Source organism: Ranitomeya imitator, chromosome 3 (genome assembly GCF_032444005.1).
Source record: "Ranitomeya imitator isolate aRanImi1 chromosome 3, aRanImi1.pri, whole genome shotgun sequence".
Taxonomy (NCBI): Eukaryota; Metazoa; Chordata; class Amphibia; order Anura; family Dendrobatidae; genus Ranitomeya; species Ranitomeya imitator.
This window is the reverse complement of record NC_091284.1, coordinates 619,667,183-619,688,405: the sequence shown is the minus strand read 5'-3', so window position 1 is coordinate 619,688,405 and position 21,223 is coordinate 619,667,183. Positions and strand designations below refer to the sequence as shown.

Here is a 21,223-nt window from a genome sequence, read left to right as displayed (position 1 = left end):
ATCTCTATGAGGATATTTGAGCACTTCAATAAGCCGTTCTCCCACGTATTTTGGAAGTTGGCATCTGCTTCCCAGGCCGGAAAAATTTGGACTCTAAGTCCTCTGGGCACCAGGCCCACCTTTCTGTACTCCTCCAACGTTTTTATGTTCCACCATGTTTTGGTGAGTGACTTATGCAATCCAATTAATTCACTAGATACTCCATGAAAATCCAGATCCTCATTACCACTAATGGCCACATTGAGGGGGGTATCCTCAAAGATATTACCCATTTGACTATTCCATGCTGCTTCCCTAGCTGCCAGATCCATGCCAAAAATTGCTACAATAATATACAATATCTATCCAAAAAATAAGTCAATCAGTTATAGAAGACTATCAGCGTGCCACGCCCAGAAAATGCGGGAGAAAAACAGACAGCCGCATACAAACTGAAGGCTTGATAAGAAAGAGAGGGGGCACCACAGATTCCAAGGGATCCAACCAGGTCTATATAATATGAACCATTTCAAAAGAGAAGAGAAAGAAATAGACCAAAAATCGGGGATCACCGGAGGCACGGATCAAGTAAAAAAAGGCAAATTTTATTCAAAAGTGTATAAACGGACACAGAAAACCACATAGAGCACACATTAAAAACATTTAAAACATTGGTCATCCATGTGACCTATACATGGTACACTTAGGCCCAAAATAGAGCCATCCCCCTGTATGAACCAACTTCCCAGTATCAATAGATGACAAATATAAAGAAAATCCTAACTATTACCGAGTGTGATGTCTATGTGAACAGCACCTTATTTTATCATACAAAAAATATATTGAAAAAGAGAGCTAAATGGCAAGTACACAAATAGTCATATAGCTACCACATTCAGCATATGTCACAATGACTTGTAAGGAGATCCACAATGCCTAGATGCACCATGTTATAGTGAAGGCCGTATCCATGGTGCAAACACATAAATAAAAAAAAAAAAAAAAAAAGAGTCATCTAGACATGAACCCCAATTGCCATAGAAATGAATAAAGATACATATGGAGGTGCAGATAACCAGCCCAGCTGAGGGCACAATCAGGTTCAAAGACTAATAAATCTATTAGCAGAGTAAGTACGAGACTCAATGTGCCAAAGCTGCAGAGACTCCCATGCTGAAGAGGCATGCACACAGTTACCAAAGCCTCTGGGGCTAGATGACCAAAGCTCAATCACAGCATGTAAAATAGAGCCAAGGGCTGCTGGACACACTCAGGACCACCTGGGGAGTGGAGACAGGGGGTACGCTGACCCGACGCGTGTCGCCACACTCAGTGGCTTCGTCAGGGGTAACTCCTGTCAGTGTACTGCGTCCTAATATACTAATTAATCACTTAGGAAATAGCTGCAGCTGTGCTGCTTACCAGAGAAGCATGTAGTCAGGAAACATGGAGGTGCCTCCCCCAGCGTCCAGGGAGAGCTGCCAGCACCTGCGCACACAGGCTTATCTCCTGTGTATTGTCTCGTCACACCAGGTTGTCAAGGGTGCCTGGCAACACCCCGCCCACCCCACATCATCGGATCTCCAACACAGTTGCAATGGGAGCACAGACGCTTGGGCTGGTATATCCCTGCGCCCCCTGGTGGAGTATTGCAAATACTTATGAATGTTTCAGTTCTAAATGCACAAAAACATAGCAAAAGGACAGTGGTGCGCATAACTATGAGGTGGCCTGTGATACCACACAAGATTGTATCCCCACAGAGTAAATTGAGCTCGCTGCATACATGAGCTCCATCCATGACATGTTCTTGCACCCAAGCAACAAGAATTCTGTGCCTGTAGTGTATCACCATACTTTGTATACAGGGTGCCGACAGACACCTTTAACCCCATGCGTGCCACCGCGCAGGGGAGCAGAAAAGTGGCACAAAAATGTACATAGCAAATGCCACATTTAGATCAAGATGCCAGAGGGGCCCAGCAACATTCCCCCCATACCACATCATCAGGTCTCAGGCAGAGTTGTCATGAGCGCATGGACACTTGAGCTGATGTGCGTCTTCGTGCCCCATGTTGGTGCACTACAGGCTCTTATGAGCATTGGATTGCAAGTGCCCAGAACCACCGTAAGCCTACAGATATACAAATACCAGTGAGGCAACATATAGTCTCGTATAGGATAACGATATCTCATTAGATAAGCCTCGGCACATTCAAAGTAAGTTATCATAGCTGCGTGCAGGGGCTTCACCTGTCACATTCCATTGCACCTAGGCAGCAGTTATGTAGCTGCATAGATGCATAGATGCCACACCTGTAGTATTTAGGACATACCCAGACATCCAACCCCACGCGTGTCATCGTGCAGGGGGGCAAACAGGTGTAAAAAATGTGCATTGCCAGTGCCCCATACATTGCCACATCGGGTAGAACCATAACTTTGTTAGAATGGAGCACGTAGTATAAAGCATGCTCTTCCAGTGCCCCAATCAGGACTATTACAAGACTTAAAGACTCCATACCTTATGTGCAATATCATATCATAGACACTCAAGTCATGCTATAACTCAGCCAGCATTGGCCCTATATGGGATTGCTGGGATTCCCCAGTTACACTTTGTCCAACCCCAAAAGTCTTAATCAGGGTGCAAATGTGGGCTCCCATCACGCTCCAGGCAAAATTGCCCGGGGCACGTGGAAACCTATGCTCACTGTATGTCAACACCAAATACGTCATTACAAACAAGTAATGGTAGACTTAAAATGGCTGGAAAGCATGACAAAAATAAATATTTACATGTAAAATTGCTGGTTTAATAAAGCAACCTAAAGCCTCTTTCAAGGGCAGAATAATATTATATATATATACATATTCCATGTAAACTCAAAGTGGGCCACAGATGGAATGTGGCACTACTACAAAAAGACAAAATCACTGCAGAAGCACCAATTATCAAAATATATTTGGACATGCAGGTCAAGGGCATACGGTCTGGTGTTGTTGACAAAGACATCACATATAGAACCAGCAGGAGTGATACTAGTACGAAAGGTGCTTATATTAAATTAGAGTCCTAGTAGTGCTGTTCACATAGAGATCCAAATTCTACCTAGGCTACTGCAAGTTATTGCTAAACAGAAGACCTAGTTCAAAATATAAAAGTGATGAATGATGATAACAAAACCAGAAACATATAAAGCGTTCCTAGACATAAAGAGGCAACAAAGCAACGCACCAATAGTGGGCATGAACGAGTCTTTCAGGATTGCTTATAGAACCCTGTAAATAAAAGGTCCTCATTAAGGCCAAACGGAGCTTTACAGTTCAAATTGAAGATCCATTTGGACTCGCGTCTTAGCAATTCCAACGTGATGTCTCCCCCTCTGATGTCTGATTGGACCAACTCCAGGCCCATAATTCGTGTTCCCCTATGTTGGGAGTTGTGTACAGATAAATAATGCGAGGCCACCGAGGACAAGGTTTTCCCCCTTTCCAAGTCTTTCTTTGCTGTGGTGATGCTTGAGAAGTGCTGCTGTATTCTCTTTTTCAGTACTTGAGTCGTCTGACCAACATACGTTTTTGGACACGGACAGATAAGAGCATAAATCAGATTCCGAGTTTTACAGTTGAAGTAGGTTTTTGTCACCACCTGAAATGAAGAAGGGGATGGAATGAGAGTCACATCATTGTTGATAAATGGGCAAATGTTGCAGCTGCCACATGGAAATGTCCCAACGAGTTTAGTCCCTCTGTTTAGCCGAGTTGTTGGGCGTTTAAAGTGGCTATGGCTCAGAGAGTCCTTAAGGTTTTTTGGTCTTCTGGCTATCAAGGTTGGCTGTGTGGAGATGTGTGATTTAAGTTTGGGTTCGCTACGTAAAATCCCCCAATATTTAGTGAGTATCTCTCGAACCTCCCGCCACTGGTTATTATAAGTTGTAATAACACCCAGAGGTTTAGAAGGTCCCTTCACACGGGGCTGCAATAAATCCCCTCTGCCCGCATCTCTCGCTGCAGTGTAGGCACGTGCAATTACCTTTTTTGGATAGCCTCTATCCTTGAACCGGTGGGTAAGATCCTGTGAGTGCATCCGAAAATCTTCTTGGGTACTGCAATTTCGTTTTATACGATAAAATTGCCCTTTTGGAATCCCTTTTCTTAGATGCTGTGGGTGAAAACTTGAAAATTGTAAAAGGCTATTGGTAGCCGTCGGTTTACGATACAGAGTGGTATACACGCACCCATCCTTAGGGTAAAGCTTGAGATCCAAGAATTCCACTTCTCTCTGTGACAGGTGTGAGGTCAGCCGTATATTCCAGGGGTTTTGGTTCAGAGTCATAATGAATTGATGACATTCTTCCAGGGTGCCTGTCCAGAGAAACAAGATATCATCAATATAACGATACCATTTGATGACATGCATGGAAAAAGCCTCCAGACAGTACACCCTGGTTGACTCCCACCACCCCAAAAAGAGGTTTGCGTACGAGGGCGCACAACGTGCGCCCATCGCAGTACCTCTGGCTTGCCTATAGAAAACCCGGTCGAACACAAAATAGTTTTTATCGAGTACAAATGACAGTAGATCAAGCAAAAAGGAATCATGTAACCTGTCACCTGTTGTGTTCTGGTCCAAAAAGAAGGCAACCGCCTGAATCCCCAGATCATGCCGTATGCAAGTATATAGGGACTCAACGTCCAGTGTGACGAGGTACACATCAGGTGGAACACTCAGGTCCTGTAGCTGTTGGATCAAAAAAGTGGAATCCCTAACGAAGGAGTCCAAGGAGGCAACAAGAGGCTGTAAGAAAAAATCAATGTAAGTACAAGGACGCTCCAAAAGTCCCCCTATCCCGGACACAATAGGTCTACCTGGTGGTGTCTGTACGGATTTATGGACCTTTGGAAGTAGATAGAAGGTTGGTACTCTCGGATGGTGATTAGTCATAAAATCTCTCTCGCGCTTGTTTATAATACTCATGGTGAATGCCGAATCCAGAAGGCGATCCAATTTGGCTTTAAATACATCAGAGGGGTCCGAAGGAAGGACCTGATAACAATCGGAATCTGACAGTTGGCGTCTAGCTTCATCCAGATACAATTCAATAGGCCATAAAACCAAGTTACCACCTTTATCAGCCTCGCGGATGACAAAGTCTCGATTTGAACCAAGTTTCGCAATAGCTTTTTCTTCGGCCTTATTAAGATTTCTCCCTTTATTAGGGTCTGGTTTTAGGCCCTGTATCTCATCACATACTGCATTAAAAAAGCTCTGGATGGCTGGAAAAAAAGACAAGGAAGGTGTAGCCTGTGAAGGTAACCTACCAGGGAACTTTTTCTTCTTTTGATGTCCTCCTTCATTTTCCTCCAATAGGTCCAAGAGGTCCCTAAAAACTTGTCGCTCTCCCATGGGTAAATCATCCAAAATGGATGGTTGATGATATAGCAGTTTGAACGCCAACTGTCTGCAGAAGAGATAGACATCCTTTATGACAGTAAATTTGTCCATAATGTTGGTAGGGCAAAAGGAGAGTCCCCTCTCCAATACCGAGATCTCTACATCAGACAAAATATAGGAGGACAAATTAATAATGGAGAGCTTACCAGATTGTACTGGACCAGCCGGCATTGTGGGCACATCTATCGTTTCCTGTTCTGTCGTGTCTCCCGTCTGTATTTGGGGGACCAGACCCTGTAGTTCTTGTTCCGTTTTCTTTTGGCCGTGTCTCCTCCTTCGGCCCCTCCGGTTATGCCTTCGGCCTCGCTTTGTTCGGACGATAAAAAATCGCTTGATGTAAGTTCATGAAGGTTCGCTATACTTTTATCCATTGGCACATTGAGGTTCGTACCTCTCTTGTTGCCCTTATGTGTCCATCTATATGCTCGCCCATTTTTAAAATCCAACTGATCTCTTTTAAATTTTTGCTTCTTACCCCCTATAATGTCTTTTTCAAATTTATCAATTATATCCTTCAGCTGGCCCTGAAATGGCTCAACTAAGGTTTTTTTGTCAAACTTTTCCAACTTAATTTCACTAGTCTTTATTTTCTCTTTAATAGCAGACAAAATTACCCGATCATGTTCAATAAGCATCTCTATGAGGATATTTGAGCACTTCAATAAGCCGTTCTCCCACGTATTTTGGAAGTTGGCATCTGCTTCCCAGGCCGGAAAAATTTGGACTCTAAGTCCTCTGGGCACCAGGCCCACCTTTCTGTACTCCTCCAACGTTTTTATGTTCCACCATGTTTTGGTGAGTGACTTATGCAATCCAATTAATTCACTAGATACTCCATGAAAATCCAGATCCTCATTACCACTAATGGCCACATTGAGGGGGGTATCCTCAAAGATATTACCCATTTGACTATTCCATGCTGCTTCCCTAGCTGCCAGATCCATGCCAAAAATTGCTACAATAATATACAATATCTATCCAAAAAATAAGTCAATCAGTTATAGAAGACTATCAGCGTGCCACGCCCAGAAAATGCGGGAGAAAAACAGACAGCCGCATACAAACTGAAGGCTTGATAAGAAAGAGAGGGGGCACCACAGATTCCAAGGGATCCAACCAGGTCTATATAATATGAACCATTTCAAAAGAGAAGAGAAAGAAATAGACCAAAAATCGGGGATCACCGGAGGCACGGATCAAGTAAAAAAAGGCAAATTTTATTCAAAAGTGTATAAACGGACACAGAAAACCACATAGAGCACACATTAAAAACATTTAAAACATTGGTCATCCATGTGACCTATACATGGTACACTTAGGCCCAAAATAGAGCCATCCCCCTGTATGAACCAACTTCCCAGTATCAATAGATGACAAATATAAAGAAAATCCTAACTATTACCGAGTGTGATGTCTATGTGAACAGCACCTTATTTTATCATACAAAAAATATATTGAAAAAGAGAGCTAAATGGCAAGTACACAAATAGTCATATAGCTACCACATTCAGCATATGTCACAATGACTTGTAAGGAGATCCACAATGCCTAGATGCACCATGTTATAGTGAAGGCAGTATCCATGGTGCAAACACATAAATAAAAAAAAAAAAAAAAAAAGAGTCATCTAGACATGAACCCCAATTGCCATAGAAATGAATAAAGATACATATGGAGGTGCAGATAACCAGCCCAGCTGAGGGCACAATCAGGTTCAAAGACTAATAAATCTATTAGCAGAGTAAGTACGAGACTCAATGTGCCAAAGCTGCAGAGACTCCCATGCTGAAGAGGCATGCACACAGTTACCAAAGCCTCTGGGGCTAGATGACCAAAGCTCAATCACAGCATGTAAAATAGAGCCAAGGGCTGCTGGACACACTCAGGACCACCTGGGGAGTGGAGACAGGGGGTACGCTGACCCGACGCGTGTCGCCACACTCAGTGGCTTCGTCAGGGGTAACTCCTGTCAGTGTACTGCGTCCTAATATACTAATTAATCACTTAGGAAATAGCTGCAGCTGTGCTGCTTACCAGAGAAGCATGTAGTCAGGAAACATGGAGGTGCCTCCCCCAGCGTCCAGGGAGAGCTGCCAGCACCTGCGCACACAGGCTTATCTCCTGTGTATTGTCTCGTCACACCAGGTTGTCAAGGGTGCCTGGCAACACCCCGCCCACCCCACATCATCGGATCTCCAACACAGTTGCAATGGGAGCACAGACGCTTGGGCTGGTATATCCCTGCGCCCCCTGGTGGAGTATTGCAAATACTTATGAATGTTTCAGTTCTAAATGCACAAAAACATAGCAAAAGGACAGTGGTGCGCATAACTATGAGGTGGCCTGTGATACCACACAAGATTGTATCCCCACAGAGTAAATTGAGCTCGCTGCATACATGAGCTCCATCCATGACATGTTCTTGCACCCAAGCAACAAGAATTCTGTGCCTGTAGTGTATCACCATACTTTGTATACAGGGTGCCGACAGACACCTTTAACCCCATGCGTGCCACCGCGCAGGGGAGCAGAAAAGTGGCACAAAAATGTACATAGCAAATGCCACATTTAGATCAAGATGCCAGAGGGGCCCAGCAACATTCCCCCCATACCACATCATCAGGTCTCAGGCAGAGTTGTCATGAGCGCATGGACACTTGAGCTGATGTGCGTCTTCGTGCCCCATGTTGGTGCACTACAGGCTCTTATGAGCATTGGATTGCAAGTGCCCAGAACCACCGTAAGCCTACAGATATACAAATACCAGTGAGGCAACATATAGTCTCGTATAGGATAACGATATCTCATTAGATAAGCCTCGGCACATTCAAAGTAAGTTATCATAGCTGCGTGCAGGGGCTTCACCTGTCACATTCCATTGCACCTAGGCAGCAGTTATGTAGCTGCATAGATGCATAGATGCCACACCTGTAGTATTTAGGACATACCCAGACATCCAACCCCACGCGTGTCATCGTGCAGGGGGGCAAACAGGTGTAAAAAATGTGCATTGCCAGTGCCCCATACATTGCCACATCGGGTAGAACCATAACTTTGTTAGAATGGAGCACGTAGTATAAAGCATGCTCTTCCAGTGCCCCAATCAGGACTATTACAAGACTTAAAGACTCCATACCTTATGTGCAATATCATATCATAGACACTCAAGTCATGCTATAACTCAGCCAGCATTGGCCCTATATGGGATTGCTGGGATTCCCCAGTTACACTTTGTCCAACCCCAAAAGTCTTAATCAGGGTGCAAATGTGGGCTCCCATCACGCTCCAGGCAAAATTGCCCGGGGCACGTGGAAACCTATGCTCACTGTATGTCAACACCAAATACGTCATTACAAACAAGTAATGGTAGACTTAAAATGGCTGGAAAGCATGACAAAAATAAATATTTACATGTAAAATTGCTGGTTTAATAAAGCAACCTAAAGCCTCTTTCAAGGGCAGAATAATATTATATATATATACATATTCCATGTAAACTCAAAGTGGGCCACAGATGGAATGTGGCACTACTACAAAAAGACAAAATCACTGCAGAAGCACCAATTATCAAAATATATTTGGACATGCAGGTCAAGGGCATACGGTCTGGTGTTGTTGACAAAGACATCACATATAGAACCAGCAGGAGTGATACTAGTACGAAAGGTGCTTATATTAAATTAGAGTCCTAGTAGTGCTGTTCACATAGAGATCCAAATTCTACCTAGGCTACTGCAAGTTATTGCTAAACAGAAGACCTAGTTCAAAATATAAAAGTGATGAATGATGATAACAAAACCAGAAACATATAAAGCGTTCCTAGACATAAAGAGGCAACAAAGCAACGCACCAATAGTGGGCATGAACGAGTCTTTCAGGATTGCTTATAGAACCCTGTAAATAAAAGGTCCTCATTAAGGCCAAACGGAGCTTTACAGTTCAAATTGAAGATCCATTTGGACTCGCGTCTTAGCAATTCCAACGTGATGTCTCCCCCTCTGATGTCTGATTGGACCAACTCCAGGCCCATAATTCGTGTTCCCCTATGTTGGGAGTTGTGTACAGATAAATAATGCGAGGCCACCGAGGACAAGGTTTTCCCCCTTTCCAAGTCTTTCTTTGCTGTGGTGATGCTTGAGAAGTGCTGCTGTATTCTCTTTTTCAGTACTTGAGTCGTCTGACCAACATACGTTTTTGGACACGGACAGATAAGAGCATAAATCAGATTCCGAGTTTTACAGTTGAAGTAGGTTTTTGTCACCACCTGAAATGAAGAAGGGGATGGAATGAGAGTCACATCATTGTTGATAAATGGGCAAATGTTGCAGCTGCCACATGGAAATGTCCCAACGAGTTTAGTCCCTCTGTTTAGCCGAGTTGTTGGGCGTTTAAAGTGGCTATGGCTCAGAGAGTCCTTAAGGTTTTTTGGTCTTCTGGCTATCAAGGTTGGCTGTGTGGAGATGTGTGATTTAAGTTTGGGTTCGCTACGTAAAATCCCCCAATATTTAGTGAGTATCTCTCGAACCTCCCGCCACTGGTTATTATAAGTTGTAATAACACCCAGAGGTTTAGAAGGTCCCTTCACACGGGGCTGCAATAAATCCCCTCTGCCCGCATCTCTCGCTGCAGTGTAGGCACGTGCAATTACCTTTTTTGGATAGCCTCTATCCTTGAACCGGTGGGTAAGATCCTGTGAGTGCATCCGAAAATCTTCTTGGGTACTGCAATTTCGTTTTATACGATAAAATTGCCCTTTTGGAATCCCTTTTCTTAGATGCTGTGGGTGAAAACTTGAAAATTGTAAAAGGCTATTGGTAGCCGTCGGTTTACGATACAGAGTGGTATACACGCACCCATCCTTAGGGTAAAGCTTGAGATCCAAGAATTCCACTTCTCTCTGTGACAGGTGTGAGGTCAGCCGTATATTCCAGGGGTTTTGGTTCAGAGTCATAATGAATTGATGACATTCTTCCAGGGTGCCTGTCCAGAGAAACAAGATATCATCAATATAACGATACCATTTGATGACATGCATGGAAAAAGCCTCCAGACAGTACACCCTGGTTGACTCCCACCACCCCAAAAAGAGGTTTGCGTACGAGGGCGCACAACGTGCGCCCATCGCAGTACCTCTGGCTTGCCTATAGAAAACCCGGTCGAACACAAAATAGTTTTTATCGAGTACAAATGACAGTAGATCAAGCAAAAAGGAATCATGTAACCTGTCACCTGTTGTGTTCTGGTCCAAAAAGAAGGCAACCGCCTGAATCCCCAGATCATGCCGTATGCAAGTATATAGGGACTCAACGTCCAGTGTGACGAGGTACACATCAGGTGGAACACTCAGGTCCTGTAGCTGTTGGATCAAAAAAGTGGAATCCCTAACGAAGGAGTCCAAGGAGGCAACAAGAGGCTGTAAGAAAAAATCAATGTAAGTACAAGGACGCTCCAAAAGTCCCCCTATCCCGGACACAATAGGTCTACCTGGTGGTGTCTGTACGGATTTATGGACCTTTGGAAGTAGATAGAAGGTTGGTACTCTCGGATGGTGATTAGTCATAAAATCTCTCTCGCGCTTGTTTATAATACTCATGGTGAATGCCGAATCCAGAAGGCGATCCAATTTGGCTTTAAATACATCAGAGGGGTCCGAAGGAAGGACCTGATAACAATCGGAATCTGACAGTTGGCGTCTAGCTTCATCCAGATACAATTCAATAGGCCATAAAACCAAGTTACCACCTTTATCAGCCTCGCGGATGACAAAGTCTCGATTTGAACCAAGTTTCGCAATAGCTTTTTCTTCGGCCTTATTAAGATTTCTCCCTTTATTAGGGTCTGGTTTTAGGCCCTGTATCTCATCACATACTGCATTAAAAAAGCTCTGGATGGCTGGAAAAAAAGACAAGGAAGGTGTAGCCTGTGAAGGTAACCTACCAGGGAACTTTTTCTTCTTTTGATGTCCTCCTTCATTTTCCTCCAATAGGTCCAAGAGGTCCCTAAAAACTTGTCGCTCTCCCATGGGTAAATCATCCAAAATGGATGGTTGATGATATAGCAGTTTGAACGCCAACTGTCTGCAGAAGAGATAGACATCCTTTATGACAGTAAATTTGTCCATAATGTTGGTAGGGCAAAAGGAGAGTCCCCTCTCCAATACCGAGATCTCTACATCAGACAAAATATAGGAGGACAAATTAATAATGGAGAGCTTACCAGATTGTACTGGACCAGCCGGCATTGTGGGCACATCTATCGTTTCCTGTTCTGTCGTGTCTCCCGTCTGTATTTGGGGGACCAGACCCTGTAGTTCTTGTTCCGTTTTCTTTTGGCCGTGTCTCCTCCTTCGGCCCCTCCGGTTATGCCTTCGGCCTCGCTTTGTTCGGACGATAAAAAATCGCTTGATGTAAGTTCATGAAGGTTCGCTATACTTTTATCCATTGGCACATTGAGGTTCGTACCTCTCTTGTTGCCCTTATGTGTCCATCTATATGCTCGCCCATTTTTAAAATCCAACTGATCTCTTTTAAATTTTTGCTTCTTACCCCCTATGTCTTTTTCAAATTTATCAATTATATCCTTCAGCTGGCCCTGAAATGGCTCAACTAAGGTTTTTTTGTCAAACTTTTCCAACTTAATTTCACTAGTCTTTATTTTCTCTTTAATAGCAGACAAAATTACCCGATCATGTTCAATAAGCATCTCTATGAGGATATTTGAGCACTTCAATAAGCCGTTCTCCCACGTATTTTGGAAGTTGGCATCTGCTTCCCAGGCCGGAAAAATTTGGACTCTAAGTCCTCTGGGCACCAGGCCCACCTTTCTGTACTCCTCCAACGTTTTTATGTTCCACCATGTTTTGGTGAGTGACTTATGCAATCCAATTAATTCACTAGATACTCCATGAAAATCCAGATCCTCATTACCACTAATGGCCACATTGAGGGGGGTATCCTCAAAGATATTACCCATTTGACTATTCCATGCTGCTTCCCTAGCTGCCAGATCCATGCCAAAAATTGCTACAATAATATACAATATCTATCCAAAAAATAAGTCAATCAGTTATAGAAGACTATCAGCGTGCCACGCCCAGAAAATGCGGGAGAAAAACAGACAGCCGCATACAAACTGAAGGCTTGATAAGAAAGAGAGGGGGCACCACAGATTCCAAGGGATCCAACCAGGTCTATATAATATGAACCATTTCAAAAGAGAAGAGAAAGAAATAGACCAAAAATCGGGGATCACCGGAGGCACGGATCAAGTAAAAAAAGGCAAATTTTATTCAAAAGTGTATAAACGGACACAGAAAACCACATAGAGCACACATTAAAAACATTTAAAACATTGGTCATCCATGTGACCTATACATGGTACACTTAGGCCCAAAATAGAGCCATCCCCCTGTATGAACCAACTTCCCAGTATCAATAGATGACAAATATAAAGAAAATCCTAACTATTACCGAGTGTGATGTCTATGTGAACAGCACCTTATTTTATCATACAAAAAATATATTGAAAAAGAGAGCTAAATGGCAAGTACACAAATAGTCATATAGCTACCACATTCAGCATATGTCACAATGACTTGTAAGGAGATCCACAATGCCTAGATGCACCATGTTATAGTGAAGGCAGTATCCATGGTGCAAACACATAAATAAAAAAAAAAAAAAAAAAAGAGTCATCTAGACATGAACCCCAATTGCCATAGAAATGAATAAAGATACATATGGAGGTGCAGATAACCAGCCCAGCTGAGGGCACAATCAGGTTCAAAGACTAATAAATCTATTAGCAGAGTAAGTACGAGACTCAATGTGCCAAAGCTGCAGAGACTCCCATGCTGAAGAGGCATGCACACAGTTACCAAAGCCTCTGGGGCTAGATGACCAAAGCTCAATCACAGCATGTAAAATAGAGCCAAGGGCTGCTGGACACACTCAGGACCACCTGGGGAGTGGAGACAGGGGGTACGCTGACCCGACGCGTGTCGCCACACTCAGTGGCTTCGTCAGGGGTAACTCCTGTCAGTGTACTGCGTCCTAATATACTAATTAATCACTTAGGAAATAGCTGCAGCTGTGCTGCTTACCAGAGAAGCATGTAGTCAGGAAACATGGAGGTGCCTCCCCCAGCGTCCAGGGAGAGCTGCCAGCACCTGCGCACACAGGCTTATCTCCTGTGTATTGTCTCGTCACACCAGGTTGTCAAGGGTGCCTGGCAACACCCCGCCCACCCCACATCATCGGATCTCCAACACAGTTGCAATGGGAGCACAGACGCTTGGGCTGGTATATCCCTGCGCCCCCTGGTGGAGTATTGCAAATACTTATGAATGTTTCAGTTCTAAATGCACAAAAACATAGCAAAAGGACAGTGGTGCGCATAACTATGAGGTGGCCTGTGATACCACACAAGATTGTATCCCCACAGAGTAAATTGAGCTCGCTGCATACATGAGCTCCATCCATGACATGTTCTTGCACCCAAGCAACAAGAATTCTGTGCCTGTAGTGTATCACCATACTTTGTATACAGGGTGCCGACAGACACCTTTAACCCCATGCGTGCCACCGCGCAGGGGAGCAGAAAAGTGGCACAAAAATGTACATAGCAAATGCCACATTTAGATCAAGATGCCAGAGGGGCCCAGCAACATTCCCCCCATACCACATCATCAGGTCTCAGGCAGAGTTGTCATGAGCGCATGGACACTTGAGCTGATGTGCGTCTTCGTGCCCCATGTTGGTGCACTACAGGCTCTTATGAGCATTGGATTGCAAGTGCCCAGAACCACCGTAAGCCTACAGATATACAAATACCAGTGAGGCAACATATAGTCTCGTATAGGATAACGATATCTCATTAGATAAGCCTCGGCACATTCAAAGTAAGTTATCATAGCTGCGTGCAGGGGCTTCACCTGTCACATTCCATTGCACCTAGGCAGCAGTTATGTAGCTGCATAGATGCATAGATGCCACACCTGTAGTATTTAGGACATACCCAGACATCCAACCCCACGCGTGTCATCGTGCAGGGGGGCAAACAGGTGTAAAAAATGTGCATTGCCAGTGCCCCATACATTGCCACATCGGGTAGAACCATAACTTTGTTAGAATGGAGCACGTAGTATAAAGCATGCTCTTCCAGTGCCCCAATCAGGACTATTACAAGACTTAAAGACTCCATACCTTATGTGCAATATCATATCATAGACACTCAAGTCATGCTATAACTCAGCCAGCATTGGCCCTATATGGGATTGCTGGGATTCCCCAGTTACACTTTGTCCAACCCCAAAAGTCTTAATCAGGGTGCAAATGTGGGCTCCCATCACGCTCCAGGCAAAATTGCCCGGGGCACGTGGAAACCTATGCTCACTGTATGTCAACACCAAATACGTCATTACAAACCAGTAATGGTAGACTTAAAATGGCTGGAAAGCATGACAAAAATAAATATTTACATGTAAAATTGCTGGTTTAATAAAGCAACCTAAAGCCTCTTTCAAGGGCAGAATGTCTTTTTTTCCAGCCATCCAGAGCTTTTTTAATGCAGTATGTGATGAGATACAGGGCCTAAAACCAGACCCTAATAAAGGGAGAAATCTTAATAAGGCCGAAGAAAAAGCTATTGCGAAACTTGGTTCAAATCGAGACTTTGTCATCCGCGAGGCTGATAAAGGTGGTAACTTGGTTTTATGGCCTATTGAATTGTATCTGGATGAAGCTAGACGCCAACTGTCAGATTCCGATTGTTATCAGGTCCTTCCTTCGGACCCCTCTGATGTATTTAAAGCCAAATTGGATCGCCTTCTGGATTCGGCATTCACCATGAGTATTATAAACAAGCGCGAGAGAGATTTTATGACTAATCACCATCCGAGAGTACCAACCTTCTATCTACTTCCAAAGGTCCATAAATCCGTACAGACACCACCAGGTAGACCTATTGTGTCCGGGATAGGGGGACTTTTGGAGCGTCCTTGTACTTACATTGATTTTTTCTTACAGCCTCTTGTTGCCTCCTTGGACTCCTTCGTTAGGGATTCCACTTTTTTGATCCAACAGCTACAGGACCTGAGTGTTCCACCTGATGTGTACCTCGTCACACTGGACGTTGAGTCCCTATATACTTGCATACGGCATGATCTGGGGATTCAGGCGGTTGCCTTCTTTTTGGACCAGAACACAACAGGTGACAGGTTACATGATTCCTTTTTGCTTGATCTACTGTCATTTGTACTCGATAAAAACTATTTTGTGTTCGACCGGGTTTTCTATAGGCAAGCCAGAGGTACTGCGATGGGCGCACGTTGTGCGCCCTCGTACGCAAACCTCTTTTTGGGGTGGTGGGAGTCAACCAGGGTGTACTGTCTGGAGGCTTTTTCCATGCATGTCATCAAATGGTATCGTTATATTGATGATATCTTGTTTCTCTGGACAGGCACCCTGGAAGAATGTCATCAATTCATTATGACTCTGAACCAAAACCCCTGGAATATACGGCTGACCTCACACCTGTCACAGAGAGAAGTGGAATTCTTGGATCTCAAGCTTTACCCTAAGGATGGGTGCGTGTATACCACTCTGTATCGTAAACCGACGGCTACCAATAGCCTTTTACAATTTTCAAGTTTTCACCCACAGCATCTAAGAAAAGGGATTCCAAAAGGGCAATTTTATCGTATAAAACGAAATTGCAGTACCCAAGAAGATTTTCGGATGCACTCACAGGATCTTACCCACCGGTTCAAGGATAGAGGCTATCCAAAAAAGGTAATTGCACGTGCCTACACTGCAGCGAGAGATGCGGGCAGAGGGGATTTATTGCAGCCCCGTGTGAAGGGACCTTCTAAACCTCTGGGTGTTATTACAACTTATAATAACCAGTGGCGGGAGGTTCGAGAGATACTCACTAAATATTGGGGGATTTTACGTAGCGAACCCAAACTTAAATCACACATCTCCACACAGCCAACCTTGATAGCCAGAAGACCAAAAAACCTTAAGGACTCTCTGAGCCATAGCCACTTTAAACGCCCAACAACTCGGCTAAACAGAGGGACTAAACTCGTTGGGACATTTCCATGTGGCAGCTGCAACATTTGCCCATTTATCAACAATGATGTGACTCTCATTCCATCCCCTTCTTCATTTCAGGTGGTGACAAAAACCTACTTCAACTGTAAAACTCGGAATCTGATTTATGCTCTTATCTGTCCGTGTCCAAAAACGTATGTTGGTCAGACGACTCAAGTACTGAAAAAGAGAATACAGCAGCACTTCTCAAGCATCACCACAGCAAAGAAAGACTTGGAAAGGGGGAAAACCTTGTCCTCGGTGGCCTCGCATTATTTATCTGTACACAACTCCCAACATAGGGGAACACGAATTATGGGCCTGGAGTTGGTCCAATCAGACATCAGAGGGGGAGACATCACGTTGGAATTGCTAAGACGCGAGTCCAAATGGATCTTCAATTTGAACTGTAAAGCTCCGTTTGGCCTTAATGAGGACCTTTTATTTACAGGGTTCTATAAGCAATCCTGAAAGACTCGTTCATGCCCACTATTGGTGCGTTGCTTTGTTGCCTCTTTATATCTAGGAACGCTTTATATGTTTCTGGTTTTGTTATCATCATTCATCACTTTTATATTTTGAACTAGGTCTTCTGTTTAGCAATAACTTGCAGTAGCCTAGGTAGAATTTGGATCTCTATGTGAACAGCACTACTAGGACTCTAATTTAATATAAGCACCTTTCGTACTAGTATCACTCCTGCTGGTTCTATATGTGATGTCTTTGTCAACAACACCAGACCGTATGCCCTTGACCTGCATGTCCAAATATATTTTGATAATTGGTGCTTCTGCAGTGATTTTGTCTTTTTGTAGTAGTGCCACATTCCATCTGTGGCCCACTTTGAGTTTACATGGAATATGTATATATATATAATATTATTCTGCCCTTGAAAGAGGCTTTAGGTTGCTTTATTAAACCAGCAATTTTACATGTAAATATTTATTTTTGTCATGCTTTCCAGCCATTTTAAGTCTACCATTACTGGTTTGTAATGACGTATTTGGTGTTGACATACAGTGAGCATAGGTTTCCACGTGCCCCGGGCAATTTTGCCTGGAGCGTGATGGGAGCCCACATTTGCACCCTGATTAAGACTTTTGGGGTTGGACAAAGTGTAACTGGGGAATCCCAGCAATCCCATATAGGGCCAATGCTGGCTGAGTTATAGCATGACTTGAGTGTCTATGATATGATATTGCACATAAGGTATGGAGTCTTTAAGTCTTGTAATAGTCCTGATTGGGGCACTGGAAGAGCATGCTTTATACTACGTGCTCCATTCTAACAAAGTTATGGTTCTACCCGATGTGGCAATGTATGGGGCACTGGCAATGCACATTTTTTACACCTGTTTGCCCCCCTGCACGATGACACGCGTGGGGTTGGATGTCTGGGTATGTCCTAAATACTACAGGTGTGGCATCTATGCATCTATGCAGCTACATAACTGCTGCCTAGGTGCAATGGAATGTGACAGGTGAAGCCCCTGCACGCAGCTATGATAACTTACTTTGAATGTGCCGAGGCTTATCTAATGAGATATCGTTATCCTATACGAGACTATATGTTGCCTCACTGGTATTTGTATATCTGTAGGCTTACGGTGGTTCTGGGCACTTGCAATCCAATGCTCATAAGAGCCTGTAGTGCACCAACATGGGGCACGAAGACGCACATCAGCTCAAGTGTCCATGCGCTCATGACAACTCTGCCTGAGACCTGATGATGTGGTATGGGGGGAATGTTGCTGGGCCCCTCTGGCATCTTGATCTAAATGTGGCATTTGCTATGTACATTTTTGTGCCACTTTTCTGCTCCCCTGCGCGGTGGCACGCATGGGGTTAAAGGTGTCTGTCGGCACCCTGTATACAAAGTATGGTGATACACTACAGGCACAGAATTCTTGCTGCTTGGGTGCAATAACATGTCATGGATGGAGCTCATGTATGCAGCGAGCTCAATTTACTCTGTGGGGATACAATCTTGTGTGGTATCACAGGCCACCTCATAGTTATGCGCACCACTGTCCTTTTGCTATGTTTTTGTGCATTTAGAACTGAAACATTCATAAGTATTTGCAATACTCCACCAGGGGGCGCAGGGATATACCAGCCCAAGCGTCTGTGCTCCCATTGCAACTGTGTTGGAGATCCGATGATGTGGGGTGGGCGGGGTGTTGCCAGGCACCCTTGACAACCTGGTGTGACGAGACAATACACAGGAGATAAGCCTGTGTGCGCAGGTGCTGGCAGCTCTCCCTGGACGCTGGGGGAGGCACCTCCATGTTTCCTGACTACATGCTTCTCTGGTAAGCAGCACAGCTGCAGCTATTTCCTAAGTGATTAATTAGTATATTAGGACGCAGTACACTGACAGGAGTTACCCCTGACGAAGCCACTGAGTGTGGCGACACGCGTCGGGTCAGCGTACCCCCTGTCTCCACTCCCCAGGTGGTCCTGAGTGTGTCCAGCAGCCCTTGGCTCTATTTTACATGCTGTGATTGAGCTTTGGTCATCTAGCCCCAGAGGCTTTGGTAACTGTGTGCATGCCTCTTCAGCATGGGAGTCTCTGCAGCTTTGGCACATTGAGTCTCGTACTTACTCTGCTAATAGATTTATTAGTCTTTGAACCTGATTGTGCCCTCAGCTGGGCTGGTTATCTGCACCTCCATATGTATCTTTATTCATTTCTATGGCAATTGGGGTTCATGTCTAGATGACTCTTTTTTTTTTTTTTTTTTTATTTATTTATGTGTTTGCACCATGGATACGGCCTTCACTATAACATGGTGCATCTAGGCATTGTGGATCTCCTTACAAGTCATTGTGACATATGCTGAATGTGGTAGCTATATGACTATTTGTGTACTTGCCATTTAGCTCTCTTTTTCAATATATTTTTTGTATGATAAAATAAGGTGCTGTTCACATAGACATCACACTCGGTAATAGTTAGGATTTTCTTTATATTTGTCATCTATTGATACTGGGGAGTTGGTTCATACAGGGGGATGGCTCTATTTTGGGCCTAAGTGTACCATGTATAGGTCACATGGATGACCAATGTTTTAAATGTTTTTAATGTGTGCTCTATGTGGTTTTCTGTGTCCGTTTATACACTTTTGAATAAAATTTGCCTTTTTTTACTTGATCCGTGCCTCCGGTGATCCCCGATTTTTGGTCTATTTCTTTCTCTTCTTTTTTGAAATGGTTCATATTATATAGACCTGGTTGGATCCCTTGGAATCTGTGGTGCCCCCTCTCTTTCTTATCACACCTTGAGAAAGACACCGTGTGTGTCGGAAAGCGTGGGTCCGTTAACCCTTCTCTGGGCTGTACCCTTGCATCTAGGACCATGGAGACAGTAGTGGACTCTCGGACTGTATAGGGTGAAGCATGAAAGGCATTTAAAGCTGGTTATTGCTCTACTAGATGGTGGCCCGATTCTAATGCATCGGGTATTCTAGAATATGCATGGCCATGTAGTATATTGCTCAGCCCACGTAGTATATTGCCCAGCCACGTAGTATATTGGCCAGACACGTAGTATATTGCCCAGCCACGTAGTATATTGCCCAGCCACGTAGTATATTGCCCAGCCACGTAGTATATTGCCCAGCCACATAGTATATTGCCCAGCCACGTAGTATATTGCCCAGCCACGTGGTATATTGCCCAGCCACGTGGTATATTGCCCAGCCACGTAGTATATTGCCCAGCGACGTAGTATATTGCACAGCCACATAGTATATTGCCCGGCCACGTAGTATATTGCCCAGTCACGTAGTATATTGCCCAGCCACGTAGTATATTGCCCAGCCACGTAGTATATTGCACAGCCACATAGTATATTGCCCAGCGACGTAGTATATTGCCCAGTTATGTAGTATACAGCACAGAGCCACGTAGTATATTGCACAGTGACATAGTATACAGCACAGAGCCACGTAGTATATTGCACAGCGACATAGTATATTGCCCAGCCACGTAGTTTATTGCCCAGTGACATAGTATACAGCACAGAGCCATGTAGTATATTGCCCAGTGATGTAGTATACAGCACAGAGCCACGTAGTATATTGCCCAGTGACGTAGTATACAGCACAGAGCCACATAGAATATTGCCCAGAGACGTAGTATACAGCACAGAGCCAAGTAGTATATTGCCCAGTGACATAGTATACAGCACAGAGCCACGCAGTATATTGCCCAGCCAAGTAGTATATTGCCCAGTGACGTAGTATACATCACAGAGCCACATAGTATATTGCCCAGTGACGTAGTATATTGCCCAGTGACATAGTATACAGCACAGAACCACGTAGTATATTGCCCAGTGACATAGTATATTGCCCAGCCACGTATGTCACAGGTTAAAAAATAAAAAATAAACATACTCACCTAACGATCCGATGGCCCCTTGTAGTTGAACATACTCACCATTCTGGTCGCTGCTCCTCAGCGTCCTGTCTCTCCGCCTCCTGGGATCCAACGGCACTGTACCGATGGGCGCGCGGCTGCCGCCATCTTCTGTTCCCAGGATGCTTTGCGAAATTACCCAGATGACTTAGCGGTCTCATGACCGGAGAGGAGTATGGAGCGGGCGCCGGGGAGAGTGACTGCGGGGAGCATGGAGCGGAGCACCGGGGACAGTGACTGCGGGGAGCGGGGAGTATGGAGCGGGTGCCGGA

General features: G+C 44.4%; 3 protein-coding genes and 1 long non-coding RNA gene across 10 annotated transcripts in view; 2 read left to right on the top strand and 2 right to left on the bottom strand.

Moving 5' to 3' along the window:
* Positions 1–1,788: 1,788 nt before the first annotated feature.
* Positions 1,789–5,847, bottom strand: LOC138670636 (uncharacterized). 4 transcript variants are annotated; one of them, XM_069758163.1, is made up of 3 exons: positions 4,597–5,847; positions 4,016–4,347; positions 1,789–3,631 (listed from the first exon to the last, which is right to left on the bottom strand). In XM_069758163.1, the coding sequence occupies exons 1-3, from the start codon at positions 5,606–5,608 to the stop codon at positions 3,242–3,244; spliced, it is 1,734 nt and encodes a 577-aa protein (XP_069614264.1). In that variant the 5' UTR covers positions 5,609–5,847; the 3' UTR covers positions 1,789–3,241. The 4 variants fall into 4 exon arrangements, with proteins under 4 accessions (XP_069614264.1, XP_069614263.1, XP_069614262.1 ...); XM_069758162.1 differs by having other exon boundaries at positions 4,016–5,444; positions 5,584–5,847; XM_069758161.1 differs by having other exon boundaries at positions 4,016–5,847.
* A 2,011-nt stretch (positions 5,848–7,858) lies between these two features.
* On the bottom strand, positions 7,859–11,974 carry LOC138670635 (uncharacterized). Of its 4 annotated transcripts, none has more exons than XM_069758159.1 (3): positions 10,667–11,974; positions 10,086–10,417; positions 7,859–9,701 (listed from the first exon to the last, which is right to left on the bottom strand). In XM_069758159.1, the coding sequence occupies exons 1-3, from the start codon at positions 11,676–11,678 to the stop codon at positions 9,312–9,314; spliced, it is 1,734 nt and encodes a 577-aa protein (XP_069614260.1). In that variant the 5' UTR covers positions 11,679–11,974; the 3' UTR covers positions 7,859–9,311. The 4 variants fall into 4 exon arrangements, with proteins under 4 accessions (XP_069614260.1, XP_069614259.1, XP_069614257.1 ...); XM_069758158.1 differs by having other exon boundaries at positions 10,086–11,514; positions 11,654–11,974; XM_069758156.1 differs by having other exon boundaries at positions 10,086–11,974.
* Positions 11,975–14,967: 2,993 nt separating this feature from the next.
* On the top strand, positions 14,968–17,038 carry LOC138671703 (uncharacterized). Its single transcript, XM_069759861.1, has 3 exons — positions 14,968–15,646; positions 15,896–16,227; positions 16,612–17,038. Exons 1-3 carry the CDS (start codon positions 14,968–14,970, stop codon positions 16,999–17,001), a joined length of 1,401 nt encoding a protein of 466 aa, XP_069615962.1. The 3' UTR covers positions 17,002–17,038.
* Positions 17,039–18,821: 1,783 nt separating this feature from the next.
* The window catches only part of LOC138670640 (uncharacterized), a 288,765-nt gene continuing 286,363 nt past the window's right edge, over positions 18,822–21,223 (top strand). The window contains exon 1 of the long non-coding RNA XR_011319364.1: positions 18,822–18,841. This is a non-coding gene — a long non-coding RNA (uncharacterized lncRNA). The remainder of the gene's footprint in view (positions 18,842–21,223) is intronic.

Coding starts and splice junctions, on each gene's coding strand:
- LOC138670636 (XM_069758161.1), bottom strand. CDS start 5,608: ATGCCGGCTGGTCCAGTACAATCTGGTAAGCTCTCCATTATTAATTTG. Junction 3,632..4,015: donor ATAGAGGCTATCCAAAAAAG/GTAATTGCACGT, acceptor TCTTCATTTCAG/GTGGTGACAAAAACCTACTT.
- LOC138670635 (XM_069758156.1), bottom strand. CDS start 11,678: ATGCCGGCTGGTCCAGTACAATCTGGTAAGCTCTCCATTATTAATTTG. Junction 9,702..10,085: donor ATAGAGGCTATCCAAAAAAG/GTAATTGCACGT, acceptor TCTTCATTTCAG/GTGGTGACAAAAACCTACTT.
- LOC138671703 (XM_069759861.1), top strand. CDS start 14,968: ATGTCTTTTTTTCCAGCCATCCAGAGCTTTTTTAATGCAGTATGTGAT. Junction 15,647..15,895: donor TTTGGACCAGAACACAACAG/GTGACAGGTTAC, acceptor TTCTCTGGACAG/GCACCCTGGAAGAATGTCAT. Junction 16,228..16,611: donor ATAGAGGCTATCCAAAAAAG/GTAATTGCACGT, acceptor TCTTCATTTCAG/GTGGTGACAAAAACCTACTT.